The following is a 26,627-nucleotide window of genomic DNA, read 5'->3' as shown; positions in this document are numbered from 1 at the left end:
AAGCATTCTTTCACTGAAGCCTTGCAACTACCATGTGAGATAGGTGCTACTATTATCTCTATAGTAAACAGCTTCAGAGACGTTAAGAAACTTGTCCACAGAGAAACAGACCTAGAATTTGAACCCAGTTTTATTTGTCTGACCTGGAAGCCCCCCCACCTCTATGCAATCTTTTAGAATTCACTCATTCTGTGCCTCTGGTCCTTAACATGGAGATGAACGTACAACCCGTCCAACATACATTGTGTGGAACTTGTTTGAACTCCAGCTTTTCACACATTTTTAGAATCTATAGTTTCTCTTTTAGCCAACTGTAGTTATACTGTTCTCTTATTCCTACCTGGCTTTTTACTCCTTCCTTTGAAGGCATGGGGAAATAAGAATAATTTTAAAAGGTCATAAAATATTTATTTTAAAAATTTAAAGCCTACTTATTTTTTGAGTAAGTAATACTGGTTCAAAATTCAAGAAGTACAAACAGCACATACAGTAAAAAGCCTCTGTCCCCCAGACATTCAGTTCCCTTCCTTAGAGGCAACTGATTTTATTAATTTCTTGTATAGCTTTCCACAGATATTTTATGGATATACAAGAAAATTCATATATATTCCTTCATCTATTCTACACAAATGGTAGCATAATATGCCACTATACATACTGCTCTGCACTTTTCCTTTTTTCTTTTTTTTTTTAATTGAAGTATAGTTACTTTACAATGTTGTATTAGTTTCTGGCGTAAAGTGATTCAGTTTTATATATATATATATATATATATATATATATATATATATGTTCTTTTTCACATTCTTTTCCATTATAGTTTATTACAAGACATTGAATATAATTCCCTGTGCTATACAGTAGGACCTTGTTGTTTATCTATTTTATATATAGTAGTAGTTTGTATATGCTAATCCCAAACCCCTAATTTCTCTCTCCCAAACTCACTTTCCTTTTTTCATGTGTCAATATACCTTAGAGATCTTTAATCTCGGTCTTTATAGTGATTCTTCACTCATTTTTACACTGCTAGCATTCCACTGTGACACTCATTACTCTTCTTTTTCGAATTTTTCCTGGCTGTACCTGCTTATTTCTCAATATGAACTTTAGAATAGTAATAGATAATTTAGTGTTACCTTCTCCAATGCCTTTTCTTTCTTCTGACCACAGGGTGAAGACATCTGCTTTTTTGGTTGTTTAGTGAATTTCTTTGGCTTCTCCTTTTTCCCTGATAACAGAAGGTCAATGTTATGAGCATAAGTCCCATATACTTTTCCCATGCACTTGTCACATTCAAACAATAAAACCACTGAAAAATAAAACATTGTTTTTAAAAACTAACAAATTACCTTGGGATAAAAAGTAAATATATGGAGAAATCAAACTAAAAGTGCTTTACAGAGGTTCATTTTAATTACTTTTCTTCTTTCTACTTGGTAAAAATCTTTGCAGAAAAAATGAGGGCAATGAATTCCAAGTGCCAGTGAAATTAAATACAGAAAAATGTTGGGGAAATTATCCATATTTCTTTCTCTGAATCTAATTTGACAGTAGAGTCACACCTCCTAATTCCAAATTTTTTATATAAAAAATAACTATAACCCAGAAAAACACAATCTGAGAATGGGAGGAGAGAAGAGCTCACAAAAAATCTTTAAAATGTCTTTTGTTCATGCAGGAGGTGGGCTATGAAGGTAAAAATGGAGGTAGAACATAAATGATCTTGTGAAGAACCAGATCTGGGACAAAGTATATTTGAAACTAAGGCATTCCTGCAGTCAGTATTCTGCTTTACTCTGGCTGACAGTTTAGTGGAGAAAGGAGAGAGGCAAAAAAGAGGGAGGGGAAAGAAATATTTCTCTAAAAACAACGTTTGAAGGTTAAGAATAGCACATTAGATCATTGTTTCCCAAATGTCAATTATTTGTACACCACCTTCACACTTTTTGCTCTATCTTAAAAGGGAAACTTTATCACTACCATAAATGAAAAACCTGTAAAATGTGCTACATAGAAGATAATTTTGAAGATAACAGAATAAAGACAACACAACATCAATAATCTGGATAGATTTATTTGCCTGCTGGCAAGCCCTGAGCCCCTGACGTGTCTCTTTGTTAAAGTGGGAGATTTAAGTGTTATAAAATTTCTAAAAGCCATGATAGGGTGGGACATATGATAATGGCAGTGTGAAAAGGTTGGACAATTCCTTCCCTAAAAACAGAACAAAAATATTATAAACAACCATCTGCAGGTACTGGGGAATAGTCAAAGGAAGATAGAAAGTTCAATGTTTACGTTTGAAAGATGCACGAGCTAAGAACTGTGAGTTTGTGGCTTTCTTGTCTGAGGGCACCTCCCCACCTCCCCAGTTCAGGGAGGAAAATTACAGCCTTGAGTTCTAGGGAGAAGATGATAAAGTTCGAAGCAACAGAGAAGCTGGAATTTTTTTTTTTTGGCCGTGCCACGTGGCTTGTGGGATCTTAGTTCCCTGACCAGGGACTGAACCCATGCTCCCTGCAGTGGAAGCGTGGAGTCCTAACCACTGGACTGCCAGGGAATCCCCAAGAAGCTGGAAATTTAAAGGGGAAAATATGGAAGCAAGAAAGAGACTTGAGGTCTAAAATGTGAGTATAAACTACGCCCAAATTTCTAGCTGAGTGTTAAACTCTGCAGGTATATGGGAGACCCGAGGAAGCCCAGCTAAAAAGGCAAGCAGAAACTAGGGTGGGGTGTTGATCCTTGCAAGACAGAACTGTTCTTTGTGAGATGTGGGAGTTTCTTGTGCCTTCTGACTGAATGATTTCCCCGAACTGCCTTTAGCTTGAGCTTCTAAGAGTCTTATAGGCTTGAGGTATCAGAGGTCAGACTTGGGAACTGGGAAAACAAGTAGGAATCTAGGAGGGAACCCAAAAAGCAAGGAAACCACTAAGCAGGTGAGCCCCCAAATCTGAATATAAATTCTGTCCAAATCCTTGGCTGACTACTAAATTACACAGGCTGGTGTGGCCCCTGGGGCGGGGGCAGGCTAACGTAGTAGCAGTCAGCAGCCAAAAAACCTATGAAAAACACCATCCACTGCATACCAGCCAGGAGACGGATTTTGCAGTTTGGCTCCGGCAGGTTAATTGCTTACTAGAACAAAAATCCCAACAATCCTCAGAAGAACAAAAGAGATTTCAGAGTTGCACAAAGATAATGTACGATGTCCAGTTTTCACTGAAGAGTTATGAGATAAAGAAAGTGAAAAGAAAAGAAACAGAAAACACTCAGAAAAGAAACAGTCAATAGCAACTGATTCTGAGAGGGCCAGCATGTTGGACTTAGGAGACAATAACTTCAAAGCAACTATTATAAATATGTTCAAAGGAAAAATGGTAGTATTGAGTAAGCACATAGAGAATCTCAACAGAGAAACATAAAGTATGAAAGAACCAGGGGGAAATTCTAGAGCTGAAAGGCACAATAATTGAAATGAAAAAATGTACCAGATGGGCTCAAGAGAAAATGTGAAATGGCAGAAAAATGAATCAGTGAATGTGAAGTTATCAAAAGGTCATAGGTGTACTGGAGCTCCAGAAAACGACTGAGAGAAAGGGGCAAAAAACATAAAGAAATAACGATTGTAAGATAACATTAATTTACAGGTCCAAGAAGGTCAACAAATCCCAAGTAAGATAAACACAAAGAAAGTCACATCTAGGCATATCATAGTTAAGCTTCTAAAAGTTAAAGATAAAAAGAAAATCTGGAAAGCAGCATGATTAAAAGTGCACATTACATACAGAGGGGAACAATTTTATCACAATGACTGACTTCTCATCAGAAACAATGGAGGCCAGAAGACACTGAAATGACATATATTTATTTTTTAACTCTGGCCAATATTATGTTTAATGGTTAAACACTAAAGGCATTATCATTGAATAAAGAACAAGACAAGAATGAAAACTACCACCACTGGAAATTTTAGCCTCTGTAAAAACCAAGGAAAAAGAATGAGATATATGAGACCAATTTTATCAAAATGACTGACTTCTCATCAGAAACAATCAAGGCCAGAAGACATTGAAACGTCATTTAAAGTGCTAAAAGAAAAAACAGTTATTAACAAAGAATTACATATCAAGAAAACTGTACTTCAAAAACAAAAGCAGGGACTTCCCGGGTGGCGCAGTGGTTAAGAATCCGCCTGCCAATGCAGGGGTCACGGGTTCGAGCCCTGGTCAGGGAAGATCCCACATGCCGCGGAGCAGCTAAGCCTGTGCGCCACAACCACTGAGCCTGCGCTATAGAGCCCGTGAGCCACAACTACTGAGCCCGCGTGCCACAACTACTGAAGCCCGCGTGCCTAGAGCCCGTGCTCTGCAACAAGAGAAGCCGCCGCAATGAGAAGCCCACGCACCGCAACGAAGAGCAGTCCCCGCTCGCCGCAACTAGAGAAAGCCCGCGTGCAGCAACGAAGACCCAACGCAGCCAAAAATAAACAAATAAATAAATTAAAAAAAAAAAAAAAACCAAAAGCAAGGGGCTTCCCTGGTGGCGCAGTGGTTGAGAATCCGCCTGCCAATGCAGGGGACACGGGTTCAAGCCCTGGTCCAGGAAGATCCCATATGCCGCGGAGCAACTAAGCCCATGTGCCACAACTACTGACTCTGTGCTCTAGAGCCCGGGAGCCACAACTACTGAGCCCGCGTACTGCAACTACTGAAGCCCATGCGCCTACAGGCCGTGCTCTGCAAGAGAGAAGCCACCACAATGAGAAGCCCGTGCACCACAAAGAAGAGTAGCCCCTGCTCACCACAATTACAGAAAGCCCGTGAGCAGCAACGAAGACCCAACATAGCCAAAAATAAATTAATAAAATTAATAAATTTTTTTTTAGACAATGATATGGATTTTCTCCTTTATTCTGTTAATATGGTGAAATGTATTTCCAAATGTAAAACCAAATTTGCATTCCTGATATAAACATTACTTGGTCAATTACTTGATATATTAACCTTTTTTTTTTTACTGGATTTTATTTGTTAATATATAAAAGGTTTTTTTTTGATGATCATATGATTTTTATTCTTCAATTTGTTAATATGGTGTATCACATTGATTGATTTGCATATATTGAAGAATCCTTGCAACCCTGGGATAAATCCCAGTTGATCACAGTGTATGATCCTTTTAATGTGTTGTTCGATTCTGCTTGCTAGTATTTTGTTGAGGATTTTTGCATCTATATTCATCAGTAATATTGGTCTGTAATTTCCTTTTTTTGTAGTATCTTTGTCTGGTTTTGGTATCAGGGTGATGGTGGCCTCATAGAACGAGCTTGGGAGTGTTCCTTCCTCTGCAATTGTTTGGAAGAGTTTGAGAAGGATGGGTGTTAGCTCTTCTCTAAATGTTTGATAGAATTCACCTGTGAAGCCATCTGGTCCTGGACTTTTGTTTGTTGGAAGATTTTTAATCACAGTTTCAATTTCATTACTTGTGATTGGTCTGTTCATATTTTCTATTTCTTCCTGGTTCAGTCTTGGAAGGTTATACCTTTCTAAGAATTTGTCCATTTCTTCCAGGTTGTCCATTTTATTGGCATAGAGCTGCTGGTAGTAATCTCTTATGATCCTTTGTATTTCTGCGGTGTCAGTTGTGATTTCTCCTTTTTCATTTCTAATTTTATTGATCTGAGTCCTCTCCCTCTTTTTCTTGATGAGTCTGGCTAATGGTTTATCAATTTTGTTTGTCTTCTCAAAGAACCAGCTTTTAGTTTTATTGATCTTTGCTATTGTTTTGTTTCTATTTCATTTACTTCTGCTCTGATCTTTACGATTTCTTTCCTTCTGCTAACTTTAGGTTTTGTTTGTTCTTCTTGCTCTAGTTCCTTTAGGTGTAAGGTTAGATTGTTTATTTGAGATTTTTCTTGTTTCTTGAGGTAGGCTTGTATAGCTATAAACTTCCCTCTTAGAACTGCTTTTGCTGCATCCCATAGGTTTTGGATCGTCGTGTTTTCATTGTCATTTGTCTCTAGGTATTTTTTGATTTCCTCTTTGATTTCTTCAGTGATCTCTTGGTTATTTAGTAATGTACTGTTTAGCCTCCATGTGTTTGTGTTTTTTACGTTTTTTTCTGTGTAATTGTTTTCTAATCTCATAGCATTGTGGTCAGAAAAGATGCTTGATATGATTTCAATTTTCTTAAATTTACTGAGGCTTGATTTGTGACCCAAGATGTGATCTATCGTGGAGAATGTTCCATGTGCACTTGAGAAGAAAGTGTAATCTGCAGTTTTTGGATGGAATGTCCTATAAACATCAATTAAATCTATCTGGTCTTTTGTGTCATTTAAAGCTTGTGTTTCCTTAGTAATTTTCTGTTTGGATGATCTGTCCAATGGTGTAAATGAGGTGTTAAAGTCCCTCACTATTGTTGTGTTACTGTCGATTTCCTCTTTTATAGCTGTTAGCAGTTGCCTTATGTATTGAGCTGCTCCTACGTTGGGGGCATATATATTTATAATTGTTATGTCTTCTTCTTGGATTGATCCCTTGATCATTATGTAGTGTCCTTCCTTGTCTCTTGTAACATTCTTTATTTTAAAGTCTATTTTATCTGATATGAGTGTTGCTACTCCAGCTTTCTTTTGATTTCCATTTGCATGGAATATCTTTTTCCATTCCCTCACTTTCAGTCTGTATGTGTCCCTAGGTCTGAAGTGGGTCTCTTGTAGACAGCATATATACAGGTCTTGTTTTTGTATCCATTCAGTGAGCCTGTGTCTTTTTGTTGGAGCATTTAATCCATTCAGGTTTAAGGTAATTATCGATATGTATGTTCCTATTACCATTTTCTTAATTCTTTTGGGTTTGTTTTTGTAGGTCTTTTTTTTTCTCTTGTGTTTCCCACTTAGAGAAGTTCCTTTAGCATTTGTTGTGGGGCTGGTTTGGTGGTGCTGAATTCTCTTAGCTTTTGCTTGTCTGTAAAGCTTTTGATTTCTCCATTGAATCTGAATGAGATCCTTGCTGGGTAGAGTAATCTTGGTTGTAGGTTCTTCCCTTTCATCACTTTAAATATGTCATGCCACTGCCTTCTGGCTTGTAGAGTTTCTGCTGAGAAATCAGCTGTTAACCTTAGGGGAGTTCCCTTGTATGTTATTTGTCGTATTTCCCTTGCTGCTTTCAATAATTTTTCTTTGTCTTTAATTTTTGCCAATTTGATTACTATGTGTCTTGGCGTGTTTCTCCCTGGGTTTATCCTGTATCGTACTCTCTGCACTTCCTGGACTTGGGTGGCTATTTCCTTTCCCATGTTAGGGAAGTTTTCGACTATAATCTCTTCAAATATTTTCTCTGGTCCTTTCTCTCTCTCTTCTCCTTCTGGGACCCCTGTAATGCGAATGTTGTTCCGTTTAATGTTGTCCTAGAGGTCTCTTAGGCTGTCTTCATTTCTTTTCATTCTTTTTTTTTTTTCTTTATTCTGTTCCACAGCAGTGAATTCCACCATTCTGTCTTCCAGGTCACTTATCCGTTCTTCTGCCTCAGTTATTCTGCTATTGATTCCTTCTAGTGTATTTTTCATTTCAGTTATTGTATTGTTCATCTCTGTTTGTTTGTTCTTTAATTCCTCTAGGTCTTTGTTAAACATTTCTTGCATCTTCTCGATCTTTGCCTCCACTCTTTTTCCAAGGTCCTGGATCATCTTCACTATCATTATTCTGAATTCTTTTTCTGGAAGGTTGCCTATCTCCACTTCATTTAGTTGTTTTTCTGGGGTTTTATCTTGTTCCTTCATCTGGTACATAGCCTTCTGCCTTTTCATCTTGTCTATCTTTCTGTGAATGTGGTTTTTGTTCCACAGGCTGCAGGATTGTAGTTCTTCTTGCTTCTGCTGTCTGCCCTCTCTAAATAAATTTATAAAAAAAAAACAAACAAAAGCAAGGGACTTCCCTAGTGGCACAGTGGTTAACACTCCATGCTCCCAATGCAGAGGGCCCCGGTTCGATCCCTGATCAGGGAACTAGATCCCACATACATACCTCAACTTAGAGTTCACATGCCACAACTAAGGAGCCCATGTGCCGCAATTAAGAAGCCAGTGAGCTGCAACTAAGGAGCCCTCGAGATGCAACTATGTAGCCCGCCTGCCGCAACTAAGAGCCAGTGCAACCAAATAAATAAATGTTAAAAAAAAAACACAAAAATAAAATAAAGACAATTTCAGATGAATAAAAATAAGAGAATTCACTAGTATATCTGCACTACAGGAAATAATGAAAGAAGTCTTTCAGAATGAAAGAAAATAACATCAGATGGTAACAAAGACACAGAGACAAATGATAAATATAAAAGACTAATTGTATATGTTTTCTTTTATTCTTCTCTAAATGACATATAACTGTGTAAAGCAAAAATATACATTTATGTATATAAATGTATATGTATATCATGATATATGATATTTATATACACATATATATGACAATAATCGCACAAAGAAGGGGAAGAAAATGGAACTATATATTATTTTAAGGTTCTTCTATTTTACCTGGAATAATTCATATTACCTTTAAGTAGATTGTGATAGGTTAAAGAGGCATGTTGTAATCTTTAGAACAAATGCAAAGAATATAACTGAAAAGCAAATAAAATAATTTAAGTAATATCCTAAAATTATTTTCTTAGCACAAAAAAAGCAGGAAAGGCTAAACAGAGAAGCAAAACATCTGAAAAAATTAGAAAATGAATAGTAAAATGGCAGACCTGATACAACCATATCAATAAACACATTAAATATAAATAGAATAAATGTTCCAGTCAAAATGCAGAGATTGGGCTTCCCTGGTGGCGCAGTGGTTAAGAATCTGCCTGCCAATGCAGGGGACACGGGTTCGAGCCCTGGTCCAGGAAGATCCCACATGCTACAGAGCAAATAAGCCCATGTTCCACAACTACTGAGCCTGCGCTCTAGAGCCCACAAGCCACAACTACTGAAGTCCACGTGCCTAGAGCCCGTGCTCCGCAACAAGAGAAGCCACCGCAATGACAAGCCGCGTACTGCAATGAAGAGTAGCCCCCACTCGCCACAACTAGAGAAAGCCCGTGCACAGCAACGAAGACCCAACACAGCCAAAAATTAAAAAAAAAAAAAAGCAGAGATTGTCAAACTAGATAAACAAGCAATTACCAACAATATGCTATCTACAAGATACACAATTTAAATTTTATTTATTCATTTATTTTTGGCTGTTTGGGTCTTTGTTGTTGCGTGCGGGCTTTCTCTAGTTGAGGCGAGTGGGGGCTACTCTTCGTTGTGGCGTGTGGTCTTCTCATGGTGGTGGCTTCTCTTGTTGCGGGGCACAGGCTGTAGGTGTGAGGGCTTCCGTAGTTGTGGCACGCAGGCTTCAGTAATTGTGGCACGCGGGCTTCAGTAGTTGTGCCTCGTGGGCTCAGTAGTTGTTGCTCGCGGGCTCTAGAGCGCAGGCTCAGTAGTTGTGGCGCATGGGCTTAGTTGCTCCGCGGCATGTGGGATCTTCCCGGACCAGGGCTTGAACCTGTGTCCCCTGCATTGGCAGGTGGATTCTTAACCACTGCACACCCAGGAAGTCCCCACACTTTAAATTTAAAAACACGAAGAAGTTCAAAATAAAAGGATAGAAAAAGATATGTCATCCAAATGGTAAACAAAAAAAATCCAGAGTGATTATGTTAATATTAAACAAAACAGACTTTAAGACAAGCAGTTTTACTATAGACAAGGAGGGGTACATCATGATAAAAGAGTCAATACACTATAAATGTATATGTGCCTAATTACAAAGCTGTAACACATACACAAAGCAAAAACTGACAGACTTGAAAGGAAAAATACGTAAATTAACAAGCATAGCTTGAGATTTCAATACTACTCTCTTAGTAATTGATAGAACAAGTAGTCAGAATATGATTAGAGAAGACTTGTACCAGAAAATCAAACCAACTTGACCCTACATTTAAAGACTACTCCACCTATAACAGCAGAATTCACATTGTTTTCATGCACATCTGGAACATGTGTCAATAAAATTTAGAAGATGAAACCACAGAGTACATTTTCCGACCATGATGGAATTAAATTAGAAACCGACAATTGAAAAGTATCCAGAAAAATCTGAAAATATTTGGAAATTAAACACATTACTAAACAACACATGGGTCAAAGACAAAATCATAAGGGAAATTAGAAAATATTTCATACTGAATATAAATGAAAAAAAGATATATCAAAATCTGTGAATACTTAAAAGCACTGCTTAGAGTGAACCTTGTAGCTTTAAATGCTTATACTAGAAAAGAAGTAAAAAACCAATGATTTAAGTTTCCACTTTAAGAAGCTAAAAAAAAGAGGAAATTAAGTCCAAAGTAATTACAAGGAAGGAAATAGTAAATATAAGAGTGAAAATCAATGGAATATAAAATAGACAAACTATAGAGAAAGTCAATGAAATCAAAAGCTGGTTCCTTGAAAAGATCAATAAAACTAGTAAACCCCTAGCTAAACTGACCAAGAAAAAGAGATAAAGCACAAATTATCAATATCAGGAATGAAAGAGGGACATCACTAGAGATCCTTCAGGCAGAAAAGGATAATAAGAAAATACCATGAGCAACTTTATGCCAATAAATTTGACAACTTGGATAAAATGGACACATTCCTTGAAAGAAAGTATCAAAACATTCAAGAAGAAATAGAAAACCTGAATAGCACTATATTAATTAAAGACCTTAATTGATAATTAAAAAGCTTCCTATAAAGAAAACTTCAGGTCCAAATGAGTTTACTGCTGAATTTCACCACACTTTTAAGGGACAAAGAATACAAATACTACACAAATTCTTTCAGAAAAGAGAAGTGAACATTTTCCAACTCATTTTATGAGGTATTAACTTGATAACAAACTTGAAGAAGACATAACAAAAAAACTACAGACAAATATCCCTCATGAACACAAACAAAAAATCTTTAACAAAATACAAGCAAGTCCAATACAGTGACACATAAAGAGAAAAACACCTCACGACCAAGTGGAGTTTACATTGGAAGGCTGATGTAACACTTGAAAAATCAATGTAATTCATCATATTGATATAATAATGGAGAAAAACTATATTATCATCTCAGGAGATGGAGAAAAAGCATTTGACAAAATTCAACACCCATTCATGTGGCAAACTAGAAATAGAAAGGAACCTCCTCAACCTGAGAAAGGACGTTTATGAGAAGCCAACAACTAACGTTACGTACTTAATGGTTAAAGATTGAGGGGACCTCCCTGGAGTCCCAGTGGTTAAGACTTCTCCTTCCAGTGCAGAGGGTGTGGGTTTGATCCCTGGTCGATGAGCTAAGATCCCACAAGCCTTGCGGCCAAAAAAACCAAAACATAAAACAGAAGCAATACTGTAACAAATTCAATAAAGACTTTAAAAATGGTCCACATCAAAAAAAAATCTTTACAAATATAAAGATTGAATGCTTTCCCCCTAAGATAAGGAACAAGGCAAGGATGTCTGTTCTCACCACTTCTATTCAACATCAGGTCCTAACCAACGCAAAAAGGCAAGACAAAGAGATAAAAGGCATACATACTGAAAGGAATCTAATAAGCAAAGAAAAATTAAGTGAATTTAGCAAGGTCATAGGATACAAAGTCAATATACAAAGACCAGCTGTATTTCAATATAACCATTAATGAACAATTGGAAAATTTAAAAAACCTACTTCCATTTATAAAAGCATAAGAAATACTTAGGAACAAATTTAACAAAAGATGTTACGTTTGCATAGTGAAACTACGAAACATGATTGAGAGACGTTAAAGAAGACTTAAATAAATGGAGAGACAGTCCGTGTTCATGGACTGGAAGACTTGCCATTGGGGAAAAAAAGAGCAACATACAGCTTCAACACAATTCCAATAAAAATTCCAGCAATATTTGTGTAGAAATATCCACACTCATTCTAAAATGTATAGGAAAAGCAAAGCACCTAGAAATACCAAAATAATCTAAGACAAGAGAACAGTTTTGGAGGACTCACACCACTAGATTTCAAGAGTCACTGAAAACTACAAAAATTAAGACAGTGTGACATTGATATACTGATGTAAAGACAGAAGAATCAATGGAAGAGAACAAAGTTCAGAAGTAGATCCATATATAATTGTCAACTGATTCTTTAACAAAGGTGCTAAAGTAATCCAATGGGGAAAGAACAGTCTTTTCAACAAATGGTACTAGGACAACTGGCTATGCCTATGGAAAAAAAAAGGAATCTTGACTCTTACCTCACACCACACACAAAAATTAACCTGGAAGGGATTGTATGCTTAAATATAAGAGCTAAAGTCATAGAACCTTTAAAAGAAAACATAGAAAATCTTTGTGACTTTGGGGTAGCCAAAGATTTCCTAGCTAGTAAAGCCTGAAACATAAAAGGAAAGCTAAAAAATTATAGTTCACAAAATTAAAAACTTTTGTTTTCAAAAGACAATGTTAATAAAAGTAAAAGGCAAGTCATAGACTAGGGAAAAATATCTGCAAAACATATGGACTTGTATCCACAAATATATAAAGAACTCTTACAATTCTATAAGGCAAGCAATTCAATTAAAAAAGATTTAAGGCAAAGATTTAAACAGACACTTCACAAAAAAGACATATAAATGACCAAGAAGCACATGAAAAGATGTGTAGAATTACACACGCACTAGAATGCCTAATATTAAAAAAAAACCACAATAATACCAAGTATTGGTACAAATGTGTAGTGACTGGAACTCTCATACATTGCTGGTGGGATGCAAAATGGTAGTCACTTTGCAAAACAGTTTGGTAGTTTCTTATAAAGTTAAACATACACTTAGCATGTGACCCAGCAATTCCACTCCTAGGTATCTACCCACGAGAAATGAAAACATATGTCCACACAGACTTTTACGCAAATGTTCACAGCAGCATTATTCATAACAGCCAAGAACTGAAAAGAACCCAAATGTCCATGAAATGGTGGATGGATGAACAGATTATGGTATATTTCTACAATGGAACACTACTCTGCAATAAAAAGGAACAAACTACTGATACACACAACAAATGGATGAATCTCCAAAACATCATACTAAGTGAAAGAAGCCAGACACAAAAGGCTATTCATGATTCCATTTATATGAGATCTTAGAAAAGGTAAACCACAGTGACAAAAAGCAGATTAGTGGTTGCCTGGGATTGGGAGTGGGGAAAGGGAACTGAGTGTAAAGGGTTAAAAGGAAACTTTCTGGAGTGATATTCTAGGTCTTGATTTTGGTGGTGGTTATATGACCATGCTTAAACTCATCAAAGTGTACACTTAAAAATGAATGAATTTTATTACATGTAAACTATACCTCAATCAACTGTGAAACACACACACACACACACACACACACACACACAAAACATAGTAGCATTTTCTCCTTCACTAATTAGTATTGAAAAATAATTGATAAATGACTAGTTTTTTCATTAGGGGAATTCAACATGTAAAGAAAAATTATATAAAACTTAGAAATAAGACAAAGGGAAGACTGCATGTCCTTTAAGTGGTATATTGGAGGACTGCTTACTTAATCCTCTAAGAGAATGTCCTTATGTTTGACTTTCCTGTCTACTATTGATGGAAGGCCCAGATGCTGTGAAGTTTCACGTTACCTTACAAATTTTTCTAATAGAAATGCAAATGATTTCTGTCTAATAGAAAAGATAACCCCGGGACTTCCCTGGTGGTCCAGTGGTTAAGACTCTGCGCTTCCACTGCAGGGGGCACGGGTTCGATCCCTGGTTGGGGAACCAAGATCCCGCATGCCGCGTGTTGGGGCCAAAAAAAGGAAAAAAGGAAGACAAAGATAACCCCAGTGGTTATGGGTTTATTGCCTTGTATGACATTAATCAGTTTTGTATCTAATTTGCAATATTTTTTTAACATTCTTTTTTCAAATGCCTACAAATACCTGAGCCTTCAAATGCTTAACCCTAATCCTAACTTTCCCTGCTATTTCTCTCACTAATGGGTTGAAAAATTTTGACACAAGTTCATTCTATAGGTGTATAAGGTTATGGCTTTAACTTAAAAAATCATACTTTGATGACTATTATTTAATGCTTCATTTGAGTGTCACTTCAAATCATCTCAGGTACAATGAGATAGTCACACATTTTGAGAAACCCATTAGGTTACACCTGAAATGAAAACTCGGAGGATTATTTCTTAGTATACTGCACTTTTTAAAAAAAATAATTTTATGAGTATTCTGTGTTAGTGTCAGGGTTAGGGAATCTTGATGAAGCCTCTATTATTTATTTTTTCCACGTTGTAACCTACCATGTAGACTTATAAAGCCAATTCTTCATCCCTTGCATTAAATCCTTTGGAATATACCCTCCTCATAAAAGTGAGACTTGATTTTTAACTTAGAAATCCATACTTTGTTTCTTGGATACTTCTTCTTCATCTCCAACTTCATCTTCAGTGACCTCAGACCCAGTGGTATATTCTTCTTCTTCTGAAAATAATGACTGTTGTTTCTGAATTAAAAAAACAAATACATCGTATTAAAACTGTATATTATCACATCACCAATGAATTCTTTCAAACACACCCATCTCAATTTATTTTGGATGAATGAGCCAAACAAGAACTGATAAAATGACCACTGTCTAGCACAACTTTCAGGAAATGGATGTAAGAATTTCTACATTTAGGACAAGATAGCATTACATTAAATATTTTAAAAATTTATTTCCTTCACAGATTCTAGCAGAGTGATGGGCACATTATAAGTACTCAGTATTTGTTGAACTGCACTTCTATCACTCAATTGAAAGTATTTTCCTTGATATTAAGATTAAATTAGGGACTTCCCAGGTGGTCCAGTGGTAAAGAATACGCCTTCCAATGCAGGGGGATGCGGGTTCGATCCCTGGTCAGGGAACTAAGATCCCACATGCCATGGGGCAACTAAGCCCACGTGACACAACTACTGAACTCATGCGCCTCAACTAGAGAGTCTGCGTGCCGCAAACCAGAGACCACGCTCTCTGGAACCCACGTGCCACAACTACAGAGCCCATGTGCCCTGGAGCCTGCGTGCCACAACTAGAAAAGAGAAAAAAAAAAAACCCCACATGCCGCAACTAGAGAGAAGCGCGCGCAGCACAACGAAAAATCCCCTCATGACTCAATGAAGATCCCACGTGCTGCAACTAAGACCCGATGCAGCCAAAAATAAATAAATAAACCTAAAAAAAAAGATTAAACTAAAATACACTAATTGCCAATATGAATGTAGTCTCATAAACAAGTAAATGTGCACATTCTCTGGGTGAATGTGGCACTGGATTATCTGAACGTATCGGCATCAGTTTCCTCCATCTATCTACCCTACTGTCTGTTATCACTGATACAAATTTCTATTCCATTCTTGTGAATACTGGTGGCAGATAGCATAGTAATGGCAAATAGGTAAAAAACAACAAAAAAATCAATCAATCAATCAAACAACCAAATAATTGGAACTTAATTGATATGTTGTTTTGTTCAATGTTCTAAATGTGACTTAAAAGTGACTTTAAAAAAGTCATTTAAGAAAACTTATGGATGATGCAGCCAGATAATGGAGTATATGTCTGTTTTAAACAATGACTTTTTAATAAGTGTGAAAATACAGAAGCTGAAAAGGATGATATACCTTTAACTAAAATCTATAAAATTAGATACTCATGAGATTCTATTAAACTGAACTTTGATTTAGGAAGAAAGAGATTCATGAAAGTGAAATATAGTTGCTCACTTACCAGCTGCAGTGTCCAGTTTTTCAGTGATAAGAACTATAAATAGACAAAGGAATAAGAGATTAATATATCTGCATCTACCCAGATTGCAGCTCCTTATTTTCATATGGATATTGTAGAAGAGTTGGAAAAAGTTTCAAAAGTTCATTCCCTTCTAGGTTGAAACATAATTTTAAACTCATCTAAAAATGATATAGTACAATCTTTTGTATTCCCTGCCCAGAAAAAATGTGTATGTCTACAAAAAAGAAAAAAAAAAATCAACATCTCCTAGGGTCATTTCCAAAGGACAAGTAAATCACATATAGAGATAATATAATTTTATATTGTGAATTATTTCAATCACTTTTTAATGTTTATATTCTATTATAAATTAAGGAACCAGATTATATATGGATATTCAAGAAATCTAATTTGCTATTTTGTATATAATTTATAAATAAATGTTAGTAATTAAACACAGCCATCTAAAGTTTATAATGCATTTTACATGGAATATTTCACTTTCTCAAGTAAATGCTACTTCAACTAACACAGACAGGAAGTTCACAGGCAAACAGAGACTCCCTGGCTGTTAGTAACAGGAATCAAAGGAATCAAAGCTTTCCAGTCACCTTGAAAATATCTCAGTTTTGAAACACTGGAAAAACTAAATGCATTACTGAATACAATTAACAAAAAGAATTTCATACCAAAAAAATGTTTACAGGACTAGGAGGGGATAAAATATCCCATTCATACTATCTTCATTTCTCAAATCATTATTTGTCCATAATAAACCCTGAAGACTATATTTTTCCCCCAAATTTAAGTTGATTAATTATTAATTCTTTGAGTGCAAGGAATGTATCATCCTTATAGTCCTGTTAACTCAGCATAATACCTTGTTATGAGAGTTAATGCATATTAATGGCAAATTTCAATATTAATTTAAACCGATCAAATTTCTGTCAAAGATTAAATATTATCAATTGTTTTTATAAATAAAGAATAAATGAAGCAAGCTACTTACAGCATTGAGCTCCCCACTCTTGGGGCCCCATGGTGTATTTGGCTCCAGTAAAACATCACACTCTAGACCCTTTTCATCACAGGGACCACCAGAATCACTTGAAAGGAAAAGACATTTTATGGAGAAGTGTTCAATTTAAGATTTTTTTTTTTGGCCTTGCTGCGCAGCTTGCAGGATCTTAGTTGCCCAACCAGGGATCAAACCTGGGCCCTGCCAGTGAAAGCTGCCGAGTCCTACCCACTGGACCGCCAGGGAATTCCCCAATTTCTTAAGAATTTAAATGTAAACAGTATCTTTTCTTATTGCAAATGTTTTATAAATTGCTCTTTAGAAATACAGTTCTTGAGTATAAGGTATGCCACTTCAACATTTACATTTCTTAATGCATCTAGTGACTCCCCCAGCATAAGTCACTCCATATGGGGGGAAGCGCCACTATACTCCAAGCATTGTACCTGCCAGGTGGTGAAACAGGCTGCTATGGTGGATACTGCTTTGAGAACAGCTTTTATTAGAGAGTCCTCCTACCCGCAACCTGACAGCCTGCTGCAACTGTAAAATGATGGAAGTGACTTCATTAATTACTGAATCCAAGGAGTTCAAATTTATGCAAAGATAACCTCAACCATCAATTTTTTTTTCTAGTTCCATCAGTTAGCTAAGATGGGCTTCAGTAACTTGGAATTTTTTAAATCCTCTAAAATTGGAGTGTGGGCCCCACCCTTTGAATCACCAGGAACTCCTATTATTAGTTTTTCTTCCCCTTGGACTTCCAATATTTAGAGGTTTTTTTTCTATCAAATAAACACCTGCTTGCTCTTATTGTAAGCTAACATATAATTTCAGCTAGGCTTTCTGAAATAACGAAAATGACTGCCATTACTGATTTGGGGAGGTACTGGGGGGTAGAGGATTCCAGGATGTGAACCATTGAATAAAGCCGCAGTACACCGTTTCCCCCACCTCACCTGACTGTATCTTTAGCAAAAGGCACAAGAATGACATCTTTGTGTTTCTGCAGATCATCCAGTATTCTGGCAGTTGGGCAGGACAGCAAATCTTCACCTTCACCTTGATCACGAAGAGCAACCATGTGGTCCTTCACTTTACAACCCTGTCACATAAAAGACTAAATTTGAGAGGTTGGTTCATTATAGAAACATTCCTTTAAAGACGGCTGTATGTTTCTGTTCTTCTTTGCCCCGTCATACCATCCTACTAACAATTTTACACCTTTCTCAGTATCTCAAAAAATAATATTCATACAGAAAAGAGCATGAAACATAAATGTATACCTTAACAAATAACCATGTAACACTATCCACACTAAAAAACAGAATATTGCCAATACTCCAGGATTCCTCTTGGGCCCATTCCCAACCATAATTGCCGCCTCCATCCTCCCCAAAGGATAACCTCTACCTCGACTTTTATGGTTCTCACTTTCTTGCTTTTACCTTTTACCACTTGAGAATGTATTCCTAAACACTACAGTTTAGTTTGTCTCATTTGTTTGTTGGTTTTTTTTTTTGAAATAAATTTACTTATTTATTTATTTATTGGTTGCATTGGGTCCTCACTGCCGCACACGGGCTTTCTCTAATTGTGGCGAACGGGGGCTACTCTTCGTTGTGGTGCGTAGGCTTCTCATTGCAGTGGCTTCTCTTGTTGTGGAGCACGGGCTCTATGTGCACGGGCTTCAATAGTTGTGGCACATGGGCTCAGTAGTTGTGGCTCATGGGCTCTAGTGCTCAGGCTCAGTAGTTGTGGCCCACGGGCTTAGTTGCTCCGCGGCATGTGGGATCTTCCCGAACCAGGGCTTGAACCCGTGTCCCCTGCATTGGCAGGCGGATTCTTAACCACTGCGCCACCAGGGAAGTCCCATCTCATTTGTTTTAATACTATGTTTTTGTGATTCAACCATGTTACTACATGTAACTAACATTTGCTTTAATGGACAGTATGCCATTGTATGAATAATCACAACTTGCTTATCTATTCTACAGCTGGTGGATGGGTTACTTCCAGTTTGGAACTAGTCCAAGTAGTAGTATTATGAACATTCTTTAACATGTTTCCTGATGCACAAGTGCTCATGTGTACCAAATTAAATTACTATCAGCAGTGTATGAGAGTTCTCATTACTCTATGTTCTTGATAACACTTAGTGAGACATTTTAATTGTAGTCATTCTGGTGAGCATGTAGTGGTATCTGTGGTTTTAATTTGCATTTCCCCAATTAAAAATGAGGTTGAGCTCCTTTTCATGTTTACTTAACAGCAAGGAACTTTCTGGTGTGAAGTTCCTATTGTCGTTTTCTTATTAATTTGTACAAGTCAAAAAAAATCTTAATATGAACCTTGTATGGATATGTGTTGCTAATAACTGGTCCCACCTGTGAGTTTGTCTCCTCAGTTTCAGTTTATTTAATGTAGTTAATGTACTTGAATTTAAAATCTCTCCCTTTATGGTATTATCTTTTAATAGTTTTATTAGTTTTTTGTTCTTTTTTGGCCACCCTGCACGGCTTGCGGGATCTTAGCTCCCTGACTAGGGATCGAACCCGCTCCCTCGGCAGTAAGAGCACGAAGTCCTAACCACTGGACTGCCAGGGAATTCCCAGCTTTATTAGCTTTTGTTTCACATATAGGCTTTTTTGGGGGAATAGTTTGGGCTATTTTTTCCCCATTTTGATATCCCAGTGTCCCAGTACCTCTTATTGGAAAGTCTATCATTTGCCCACTGCTCTGTAATGTCACCTCTGTCACAGTAGCTAAGTAGCTTTGAGTACAAAGTACTCAAAGTATCTAAGTAGCTTTGAGTACAGACATTCCTTGGTATCTGTGGGGGATCGGTTCTAGTAGTCCCCGTATATACCAAAATCCACAGATTCAACTAACCACAAATTATGCAGTACTACAAAGATGTAGTACGTCTTTATTTTTTTTAATTCATGTATAAGTGGACCCACACAGTTCAAACCAGTGTTGTTCAAGGGTTAAATGTACTTCATTCTCTGCTACTTGTCCATCTGTTTAATCTTTATCAGTATCACTCTGTCTTAATTACCTAAGACTTATAATAAATTCTGATACTGAGCAGAGAAAGTACTTCTACCTTTGTGTTCTCTGAGAGTATCTTAGCTATTCTTGGCCCTTTGTATTTCCATAAATATTTCAGGATCAGCTTAGAAAAGTTCCTGATAAAAACCTGTTAGGATTTTTAGTGAGATCGCATGGATCTATATAGGTCAGTTTGGTGAACATTTATATCTTTACAATATTGAGTCTCTGAATCCATGAACATGGTATAAAAATCCATTTTTCAGTTTTATTTTCTCTGAATAATGTTTTATGTTTTCTATATAGAGTTCTTGTACTTTATTAGATTTATTCCTAGGTACTTATTTTTGAGGCTACTGTAAGTGGTTTCTTTTTATAAATTTCATTTTCTAATCTCATTGGTTTATAGAAATACAATTGAGTTTTGTAAACGATTTTTAATAGATCAATCTTAAATTCTTACTAGTTCTAATGATTTGTCTGTAGATTCTTCAGGGTTTTCTACATTCACAATTATCATCTGCAAATTATGAGAGTTCCATTCAATCTCCATAACCTTTTAATTTCTTTTTCTTGTGTTAATATACTGTTCAGGACCTCCAGATCAATTTGAATAGAAGTATGTTGACAATGAGCATCCTTATCATGCTCCCAATTTCAAAGGAAAATTTTTCTACATTTCACTATCAAGTGTGATATTTGCTGTAAGTTTTATATTATGCATCCTTTATTAGATTACATCATTTCCCTTTTATTTCTACTAGTAAGAATTTTAAATTTTTGTTTCTGCTTTTTTATCATTCCACTCATTCCCTTCACACACATTAATTCAGAAGTTATACACTCTTCTATGCTTTCAGTGGTTACCCTAGAACTTATAACATGTATCCTCGACTTATCAAAGTCTAATTTGTTAATACACTCCCTCATGCAAGACCTTTTAAACTCCATTTCATCACTCTCCCAACTTATAGGCTATTATTATGGGTTTTAATATTATACACTAAAATGTATAGTATATAACAATTATTTTAAAATTATCTATATGATTAATGCAATTATACATTTACTACAAACACACACATAAAGCATTACCACTATTGTTTTACCATCATTGCTTCATACAGCTAATGTTCATTTAGATTTACCGATATATTAATTTCTTTCTTTGGTCTTCATTCCTTCCTGTATCTTGAGAACATCCATTAGCATTTCCTTTCTTTAAAAAAAAAAATTTATTTATTTATTTGGCTGCACCGGGTCTTAGCTGCAGCACGTGGGATCTTTGTTGCAGCATGTGAGATATCCTTAGTTGTGGCACGTGGGCTCTTAGTTGCGGTATGTGGGATCTAGTTCCCTGACCAAGGATCGAACCCGGGCCCCCTGCATTGGGAGCGTGTAGTCTTAACCACTGGACCTCCAGGGAAGTCCCAGTATTTCCTTTTTAAAGAAGTTTGCTAGTTGCAAATCCTTTCAATTTTTCTTTGCCTAAAAAATCTTTATTTTGCTTTCATTCTCAAAGGATATTTAAGGAAGGCACAGATTTTCTAGATTATTAACTATTTCTTTTGTCACACTGCAGACCTAGTGGAGGGACTTCCCTGGTGGCGCAGTGGTTAAGAATCGCCTGCCAATGCAGGGGACACGGGTTTCAGTCCTGGTCTGGAAGATCCCACATGCCATGGAGCAACTAAGCCCATGCGCCACAACTACTGAACCTGCGCTCTAGAGCCCGCGAGCCACAACTACTGAGCCCGTGTGCCTAGAGCCCATGCTCCGCAACAAGAGAAGCCACCACAATAAGAAGACCGCGCACCACAACAAAGAGTAGCCCCCGCCCGCCGCAACTAGAGGAAGCCCGTGCGCAGCAACGAAGACCCAACACAGCCAAAAATAAATAAATAAATTTATAAAAACCAACAAAAAAGACCTAGTGGACTATACCTTGGCTTCCATTGCTATTGCTGAGATGTGAACTCTAATTATTGAAGTTTTGAAGAGATTCTATACTTCTTCCCTCTGGTTGCTTTAAAAATGCTCTTTTTGTTTTCTGCAGTTTCACTATGATAGGTATGGGTATGATTTTTTTTTTTTCCTGAAAGACATTCTTTTTTTAAACTAAAAAAATTTTTTTTCTTCCAGTTTATTGAGACATAATTGACCTACAGCACTGCAGAAGTTTAAGGAATACAGCATAATGATTTGATTTACATACATTATTAAGTTATTATCACAATAAGCTTAGTGAACATCATCTCATATAGGTACAGAATTAAAGAAACAGAAGATTTTTTTCTCTTGGGACAAGAACTCTTAGGATTCACTCTCTTAACATTTATATATAACAGTTATATTTATCATGTTGTATATTACAGGATTTCTTATCTTATTGGGAGTCAATGAAATTCTTGAATCTATAAATTAGTACCTCTCAATAATTCTGAAATATCTTAGCCATTATCTCTTCAAATTTTGCCTCTGATCCATTCTTTTTCTCTTCTAAGGGGAAACCCCATTAAAAACTTAGACCTTCTCACACAAAAACACAAATACTGTATGATTCCACAATAGAGGTAGTCAAGTTCATAGAGACAAAGTAGAGTGGTGGTTGCCAGGAGGCAATGGGAATTGTTCATTAGGTAGAGAGTTTCAGCTTTGCAAGAGGAAAGAGTTCTGGAGATGGGCTGCACAGCAACAGGAATATATTTAACATTACTGAACTGTACGCTTAAAACATGATGATGGGGACTTCCCTGGTGGCGCAGTGGTTAAGAATCCGCCTGCCAATGCAGGGAACATGGGTTCGAGCCCTGCTCCAGGAAGATCCCACATGCCGCGGAGCAACTAAGTGCGTGCGCCACAACTACTGAGCCTGTGCTCTAGAGCCCGTGAGCCACAACTACTGAGTCCGCGTGCCACAACTACTGAAGCCTGTGTGCCTAGAGCCCGTGCTCTGCAACAAGAGAAGCCACCGCATTGAGAAACCCAGGTACCACAACAAAGAGTAGCCCCTGCTCACCGCAACTAGAGAAAGCCCGTGTGCAGCAACGGAGGCCCAGTGCAACCAAAAAAAAAAAAAAGATGGCAAATATATGTTATGTTTATTTTACAATTAAAAAATATTAGACATGTACTCTCTAGGTCTCTTACTTTTTTTTATATTTCTCATAATTTTGTCTGTCTGTGCTTCATTCTGGATAGTTCCTTCTGACTTTTATCTTTCATTTTACTAATTTTTCAGCTATAACTAAGCTGCTGTTAAATTTGCCACTGATCTTAAATTTGTTATTACGTTTTTCAGTAGTAGCATTTCTATTTGTTTTTATTTAAACTCTTTGTCACTTTAAAAAATATATATTTATTTATTTATTTGGCTGCGCTGGGTCTTAGTTGTGGCACGTGGAATCTTTTCAGTTGCTGCATGAGGGATCTTTAGTTGTGTGCATGTGAACTCTTAGTTGTGGCATGTGGGATCTAGTTCCCTGACCAGGGATTGAACCCAGGCCCCCTGCATTGGGAGCGTGGAGTCTTAGCTACTGGACCACCAGGGAAGTCCCTCTTTGTCACTTTTTATAGTTTATAATTCCCTGTCAAAAATTTCTGAACTTGGCTTCTATCAACTTAAACTAGTAATCTTATTATGTGTCAGTAATTCCAATATGTGAGTTCTCTGTCATTTATTTTTGTTGTCTAAGTTCTGCTGTTCCTATTCTTGGTAACTTATTTTCATCTATGTCAGGTTATCTTTGTATGCTGAATATTTTGTTTAAAAAATTTTTTGTAGAAATAATTTGAGGTATAGAATAATGTTCTCTTTCTTCAAAGAGGATGTTTACTGCTTTTTCCAGATGCCTGGGGACCATGGCAATCCAGGATTACCTCAACCCAAGTTCAGGGCCTGAATTTCTTAGGCTACCCAAATAAATCAAAACCAGGTTGCTATTCAATCAAGGGACGGTTTGCTTCTCATTTGCTCTTATTTTCTTTGGGATACCAACACAAAGTGTAGGGTTGGGGATGTTATTCATTAATGTCCCCATTCTTGGCATCCTAACTATGCCCCTAAATCCTGATAGGGCACCAAAAGCTCAGCCCAGACTCTCAGCTGTCTCTTTCAGTTTGGTCATCACCTCCAGGACAAAAATGGCCCTAAGTGCTGGCTCACTTCTTTGGGTTCCCATCATCTCTTATATCTTAACACTAATTCCCCATTAGCTCTTTGATGCTTTTAATATAATCTTTACATTTATATTTCATACGTCTTTTTTTAGTTACCTTTTGATGGGAGGATTAGTCTGAATTACTTAGTCTGCCATTACTGGAAATATAACTCACCAAATGAGCTATTTATATTTCACTTAGTCTAAGAAATCACTTTAATCAATATCCATGATGTTGCACACCAGACTTAAAATACAATTTAGTTGCTATTTATTCCTGAATCTTCTCACAGTGAATGGAATATCAGTAGTCAATACAACCAGTAAATAGAAAACAAAAAGCCAAAGAGTTACAGCTCTTAGAAATATTGTTCAAAGTGATATAAATGTGACAGTTAAAACAGAAGCTTGACCATAAAGAAATGTAATGACTAAACCATGTTACTGCCAAAACATAACAATAATCATGAATTAATGCAATTATCTTGGGCCTATCAAAGCAAATCCCATTTTGCTTAAAGTCTCATGCCCCATTTAAATAGCTTTGGTATGAAAAGCATTATCTAAAACTTTAAACATGAACATGAACATTATAAGGGTAACCTATTTATTACTTCAGCAATAAAATTTCTGACTAATCAAAACTGCTAATTGATCGTAAATATAACAAATTTCCTAATCCAGCTTAAATTTCATGATCCATCATTTTAATAACATTTATGGCTAATACTCCAAATTCCTTGCCCCTAAATTTCATTATACTCATCGGGATGAGCTCAAATACCTACTTTCTCCATGCCTGCACTCAAGCAGCTAAGGACTGCTGGAGAGAGTAATATAAAAAGGCATTTTGGATTTCACTGTAAATTCATGATCACCAATCTCCAAAGGGCTTTCAAACTGCCTAACAATCTACAAGATTTCTTTGGAAAATTCACTCTCCTGGTTTCCAAAAAGACTATTTCAAACCTTTGGTACTTCTTTCAAACCTTGGACCCTTCCCTCTTCCCCCTCATTCTTTTTTTTAATAAAGAATTCTTTTTCTTTAAGATTTATTTATTATTTATTTATTTATTTTTATTTTTATTTTTTGGCTGCCTCAGATCTTAGTTGCTGCACTTGGGATCTTCGTTGCGGTGCACAGGTTTCTCTCTAGTTATGGCGTGTGAGTTTTCTCTCTCTAGTTGTGGTGCATGGGCTCCAGGGCACGTGGGCTCTGTAGTTTGCGGCACGCAGGCTCTAGTTGAGGCGCGTGAGCTCAGTAGTTGTGGCATGCGGGCTTAGTTGCCCTGCAGCATGTGGGTTCTTAGTTCCCTGACCAGGGATCGAACCCGCTTCCCTTGCATTGTAAGGCGGATTCTTTACCATTGGACCACCAGGGAAGTGCCTTCCCCCTGATTCTTAGCGGATGACTTTACCTTCTACTTTACAGAGAACAGAAAAGACAATAGGTTAGAACAACTTATCATCCAAATGACAAAAACACAATTTTACTATTATCTGCAACCATCCTACTCTTCTCTCCTGTTATAATAGAGGGGCTGCCCTTCCTCCTCTCTAAACGAATCCTGCCATATGTGCTTAAAATTGCACCTTATCCTGCCTCCTCATAAACCTTGTACTATCAATCTCTCCTCCTCAACTGGATCCTTTCTACTGACTTTTAAAAATGTCTCTCCTACAGTCTCTTCAATAAGTGGTGCTGGAAAAACTAGACAGCTACATGTGAAAGAATGAAATTAGGACATTCTCTAACACCATACACAAAAATACACTCAAAATGGATTAAAAACCTACATGTAGGGGCTTCCCTGGTGGCGCAGTGGTTGAGAATCTGCCTGCCAATGCAGGGGACACGGGTTCGAGCCCTGGTCTGGGAAGATCCCACATGCCAAGGAGCAACTAAGCCCGTAAGCCACAATTACTGAGCCTGCGCATCTGGAGCCTGTGCTCCGCAACAAGAGTAGGCCACGACAGTGAGAGGCCCGCGCACCGCGATGAAGAGTGGCCCCCGCTCGCCGCAACTAGAGAAAGCCCTCGCACAGAAACGAAGACCCAACACAGCCATAAATAAATAAATAAATAAATAAATAAATAAATAAACTCAACCTCACAACTCTCACGTTGTGCATTTAAAAAAACAAAAAACAAAAAACAAAAAAAACCTACATGTAACACCAGATACTATAAAACTCTTAGAGGAAAACATAAGCAGAACACTCCCTAACATAAATCGCAGCAATATCTTTTTTGATCCACCTCCTAAAGTAATGAAAATAAAAACGAAAATAAAAACAAAAATAAACAAGTGGGACCTAATTAAAATTAAAAGCTTTTGCACAGCAAAGGAAGCTATAAACAAAACGAAAAGACAACCCACAGAATGGGAGAAAATATTTGCAAATGATGAGACCGACAAGGGACTAATTTCCCAAATATACAAACAGCTCATGCAGCTCAATATCAAAAAAAGCAAACAACCAAATCAAAAAATGGGCAGAAGTGTACACACTGCTATATTTAAAATAGATAACCAAC

At 36.9% G+C, this 26,627-nt stretch overlaps 1 protein-coding gene across 5 annotated transcripts in view; it reads right to left on the bottom strand.

The window, feature by feature from the left end:
• The window catches only part of SANBR (SANT and BTB domain regulator of CSR), a 66,702-nt gene that overhangs the window by 5,849 nt on the left and 34,226 nt on the right, over positions 1-26,627 (bottom strand). For all 5 annotated transcript variants that reach the window (XR_011076644.1, XM_068564782.1, XM_068564781.1 and 2 more), the window contains 5 exons: positions 17,835-17,980; positions 16,867-16,963; positions 15,858-15,890; positions 14,489-14,588; positions 1,140-1,231 (listed from right to left, as the gene is read on the bottom strand). Coding sequence is in view for 4 of the 5 variants with exons in the window: in XM_068564782.1 (XP_068420883.1) it covers positions 1,140-1,231; positions 14,489-14,588; positions 15,858-15,890; positions 16,867-16,963; positions 17,835-17,980 (468 nt within the window). In the remaining variant the exon portion in view is untranslated. The remainder of the gene's footprint in view (positions 1-1,139; positions 1,232-14,488; positions 14,589-15,857; positions 15,891-16,866; positions 16,964-17,834; positions 17,981-26,627) is intronic.

Source organism: Eschrichtius robustus, chromosome 15 (genome assembly GCF_028021215.1).
Source record: "Eschrichtius robustus isolate mEscRob2 chromosome 15, mEscRob2.pri, whole genome shotgun sequence".
Taxonomy (NCBI): domain Eukaryota; kingdom Metazoa; phylum Chordata; class Mammalia; order Artiodactyla; family Eschrichtiidae; genus Eschrichtius; species Eschrichtius robustus.
Note: the sequence above shows the minus strand (reverse complement) of the source record. Positions and strands in the feature narration are given on the sequence as shown.